Source organism: Penaeus vannamei, chromosome 8 (assembly GCF_042767895.1).
Source record: "Penaeus vannamei isolate JL-2024 chromosome 8, ASM4276789v1, whole genome shotgun sequence".
NCBI classification, from domain to species: domain Eukaryota; kingdom Metazoa; phylum Arthropoda; class Malacostraca; order Decapoda; family Penaeidae; genus Penaeus; species Penaeus vannamei.
In genome coordinates, this window is record NC_091556.1 from 11,928,216 (window position 1) to 11,933,215 (window position 5,000).

General features: G+C 34.5%; 1 protein-coding gene across 2 annotated transcripts in view; it reads left to right on the forward strand.

Annotated features, from left to right (window-relative positions):
- The window catches only part of sif (still life), a gene marked incomplete at its 3' end in the record, with an annotated part of 557,800 nt that overhangs the window by 254,669 nt on the left and 298,131 nt on the right, over positions 1 to 5,000 (forward strand). For both annotated transcript variants that reach the window (XM_070124351.1, XM_070124352.1), the window contains 1 exon segment: positions 1,407 to 1,631. In XM_070124351.1, coding sequence (XP_069980452.1) covers positions 1,522 to 1,631 — 110 coding nt within the window.

The window sequence follows — 5,000 nt, forward strand, 5'->3', positions numbered from 1 at the left end:
ATAATGCTATGCAAAATATATTCCACATACTAGGCATACCCTATCTATACTTAGTTACTGCCAAGGTAATCATTTTAAATACATAAATACATAAAACATCCTTTACTCTCCTCTTCCTTTCTTTCTCCCCCTCCTCCCCTTCCCCTCCCCTATCCCTCTCCCCTTCTCCTCGTCTTCCCTCTTCTCCTTGTCCTCCCCTCCCCCCCACCCCCCCCTTTTTTTCCCTCCCCTCTTCCTCCTCCATCTTTTTCCCTCCAACCTTCCTCTCCTCCAACTCCCCTACTCTCCTTCTCCTCCCCTTCCCTTTTTTCCTCCCCCCCTCCTCTCTCTCTCCTCTCTTCCTGCTACTCCTCCCCCTCCTCCCCCTCCTCCCCCTTTCCCTTTTTTCCTTCTCCTCCTCCTCCTCCCCCTTCCTCTCATCCCCCCAATTTTCTTTTCCCTCCCCCCTCCACTACTACCACTCCCTTTCCTTCCCCTTCCCCTTTTCTTTTCCTCCTCCAACTCTTCTTCTTTCCTCCTCCTTCTCCTACCCTTTATTTTCCTTTTTTTCCCTTTTTTTTTTCCCTTTTCTCCCCCCAAATTCTTTTTTCTTCCCCCTTTTTCCCTTCTTTTCGGGAAAAGTAAATTACTGTGCTTTCTGGCAGTGTGTGCTTGTGTCCGCCGTCTTGGATATTTGAATGGTAGGCCTTTGATCTGTTGATGGGTTTGCGTGTTTTCTTTGTTTATTTCTTTGTTCATTTGTTCATTCATTTGTTTATCTGTTTATCGATATGTTCATTTCATTCATTCATTCATGTTTCGCGAGTGATTGGTTTCCATTCAGATGAATAAAAGATGAAGCATTGTCATGGGAGTTTTGTGGGATATCGACTAAGAGTATGTATTTTGTGTCATGTGTTTTGACGGCTTTCATTGTGACTCTCATGATATGAATGCTTGAATATATATATATACTTTTGAAAAGATTTATTGTATGCAAAAGTACGCGTATATTCTTATGGATTTGTTTGTCTGTTTACCGTACATATGTGTGTGCATATATTTACAAACTTAGGATGGGTGTGGACATGTAAGGATAAACCAGTAACGGCACAAATCTCATTAGATATGCAGCAACAACGACATGACTTCAGCGTTTTTAATGAGGCGATAATTATGTGTACCTCATTAGTTTTATGAGAGGAAAATAAAGGTGACACTGACTGTGAGAGTTTTAGTGGTGGTTACAGATGGTTTGAATCAATATCCAGCTGCTTCTACAGATGGGTAGCCGAGAGCAACATGACGCTAAACCCATACAGATGAGAACGGCTGTTTAAGTGCCACAGCTGGTTACACTAACAGCCATACGTTCATGGTCTCTAGCAGGTGGCACTTCGAAAGTAACGTATCCCTATCTCTTCCAGATGGTGCCCCGGTAGACACAGCAGCGCGAGGATGCCGCCCACACCTACGCCTACGCCGCACTAACACGCCCGCCAGCAGCAGCAGCAGCAGCGCCGTGTATCCCCCGCGGGCAGGATGGGGAACAAATTGTCTTGTTCATGCGCCCCGCTCATCAAGAAGACGGGATACCGCTATGAGGACTCACCGTGGAACCCGGCCCGCAGACGCGACGGCCACCTGCTCAGGTAAGGGGGCGTCACCTGTCACACCGTCGACTGGCATGATGCGTTACTTATGATGTTAGTACTTAACTGTCAGTTGCCGATATTTTTATCTGTCTTGGCTTCTAAAGCGGTAGATGTTGCTGAACCAAGTACTGACAGTCAGCCAGGCTGCCGAGAAATACTTTTGTTTTGTGTATATTATTCTGTCGATTTTTAGGGTCATTAGCTGCTGATGTTGTCCATTTTATAAAAAGTCATTATCAAATTTAAAGAGAGGAGGAAGAGAAAATAAAGCTTTTTCGTTAAAAAAAAATAAAGACTACAGACCAAGAAATGAAGCCCAGTCACAGGAATAAAGAAAACGCAACAAATCATGAAGTTTCGAGTCAAATTAAGAATCCTTGCCAGATGGTAAAATCGAAATCCACTTCCGCTTTACTGCCAGACGAGGAGTCTACCTCCAAACAAATCATTACAGTTAATTATTTTTCCTGATATTATGGCTGTACTTCCTCCCTAGGCTTTGGCATCAATGTATTTTGACGCTTATACATATAACGCAAGTCTGATTTTTTCCAAATTTGTACAGACGTTATTGTGTTCATTTATCTGTCTGTTTATTGTATAAAGGTACATGCAGCATGGGGTAAATCTGCAACTCTGGCAATGATGCCACATACTTCACGAGTCACACACCAGCGGTTTCTCGATCATTTTTCTATTGCCGAAGAGCATGTTGCCCGTCTGTTCAATAGTTGCTGGTAAAAAGATAACAAGGAAAGTCCATTAAAAACAACAACAACAAAAGAGAAAATGTATGTCTGATAGGATTAAATGTTACTTCATAGTATGTGTGGAATGATAAAAAAAAAAGGGGAAAAAAATCGAAAATTAAGAAAAATAAGATTGTAACGATGATATATGAAGAAAAATATAATGATAAAAATTTAAAATGTATGATATATGATAATAATAGTAATAATAAAAATGATAATAATAATAATAATGATGATGATGATGATGATGATGATGATAATAGTAATGATAATGATAATGATAATAATGATAATGATAATGATAACAAGGATAATGATATTAATGATGAGATGTGTGTTTGTTGAAAAAATAAAAGAATAGTTTTGTTCTCTCTTCCGCTGCTTTTGCTGCTGCTGCTGCTGCTGCGCTGCTTTTTTAAAACCCCCCCCCCCCTCTCTCTTCTCTGCTCTATTTTCTCTTTTCTCTCAATCTCTATTTCTACTCTCCTACTCTTCTAACCCCAACCCACAAATCTTTTTCTACCACTTCTCTCTGCTGCTTCTACACCTGTCCCTCTCGGGTTACTCTCCCTCTCTTGACGTTTGCTACTACTACTACTACTACTACTACTATTATAAATAATATTGATAATAATTATAATGATAATTGTATTTACAGAATAATGATAATGATAATTATGGTAATAATGATAATTGTAATAAAAACATTAATAGTAATATTGATAATGATAATAATTATAATGATAATAATGATGATGATAATATTATTTTTATTATTGATATAGATAATGATAATTGTATGTACAATATAATCATAATGATGATAATAATGATAATGATAATAACAATAATTGTGATCGATAATGATTATAATATTATCATTATTTTTTTAAAATTCTATTTTTATTTTTAAAAAAGAAATGATGATGATGATGTTTAAAAAGAAAATGATAATGATAATGTTTGAAAATTTGATATGATGACGACGACGAAAATGTCATATGTGTGGTGATAATAGCAATAGTAATAGTGATTATGATAATTATAATGAATGCAATAATGATAGTAATAAGAAATATAATGATAATGATAGTGATAGTAATAGTAATAATGATAATGTTGATGATAATAATGATGATAATGATACGTATAGTAATAGTGGTAAGTGTAATGATGATATTGATATTCATGATTATGATATTAATAAAGGTGATTAGTATGTTAATAAGGATATTTCTTGCAAACGGAGTTGAAAATTAATTGATTGATAAAGAAAGTATTAACAATAGTAAAATCAAGAGTTGGATGAAATTTCAAACGATTGACCTTGGGTAGTGTTAATAACTTCAGTGATATTAGTAGATAAAGTAACTGAAAGCGATCGCAACAATACCGATGAAATCATGATGGTAAGAATGATAATAATTATAGTGATGAGAACTAATAACATCCAAGATACTTGGATCAAGACTAGAATTTATGCACATATTGATATCAAGAACAACGGAAATATTGATGGCAGTGGTAGTGATAATTAAAAACGTTGATAGGAATGACAATAATGATAATAATGATAGTGATGATAATACTACGAATTACTATGATAAAGATGATGAAGAAAAAAATACAATTGTAATAGCAATGATAACAACAAATGATGATAGTTATAACAATAAGAAAAACGAATACTCAGAGTAAAGAAAATTATGTAAATGATAATAAGAATATTAACATTTATAATGACAATAACAGTAGTAAACAATAAAAATAACAATATAAACAATGATACAACAAGAAAAGTAATACAAAGCATTACATCACTTAATCACACAATTAATGTCTGCAGTTTTCCGGCACAGCGACTTGTTTTGAGCGTCACGAGTCGCCCTGCGGTATTGGGGCCATTCGTCAAAGTATAATTACCCTAATTATGGGTGATTATGTGCACAAGGGCTTCTTCTCTTTGTTGTCATCATGTTGTTGTTGTTTTTCGTGTTCCAGTGCGCGGTGCTTAATTGGGTCGCGATTATTGTTACGGGAGACCGTGCTATTATGCTGCGCCCTTGATTATTTTTCTTTGTTATTTTGTTTTCAGTAATAGGATTGTTATTTCATAATGATGATGATGATGATAATGATAATAATAATAGTAATAATAATTTCATTAATAATAATAATTATTATTATTGTTGTTGTTATTATTATTATTATAATAATCATAGTAGGTATAATATTATCATTATCATTATTGTTATTGTCATTGATACTGTTTTATAGATTGTAACATCAACATCATTATCATCATCATCATCATCATCATCATCATCATCATCATCAACATCATTATCATTATCATTATCATTATCATTATCATTATCATCATCACCAGCATCATCATCATCAACATCATCATTATTCTTATTCTTATTCTTATATTCATCATTATTATTGCAATTGTGATAATTATTTTTATCTTTTGTTATTTTTATTATTATTATTATTATATTTGTTATCACCATCATTACTATTATTGTAAGTGATATTTTTATCATTGTCTTCATTATCATCATCACCATCATCACTATCACCATCCCATCATTATTACCATCATTAT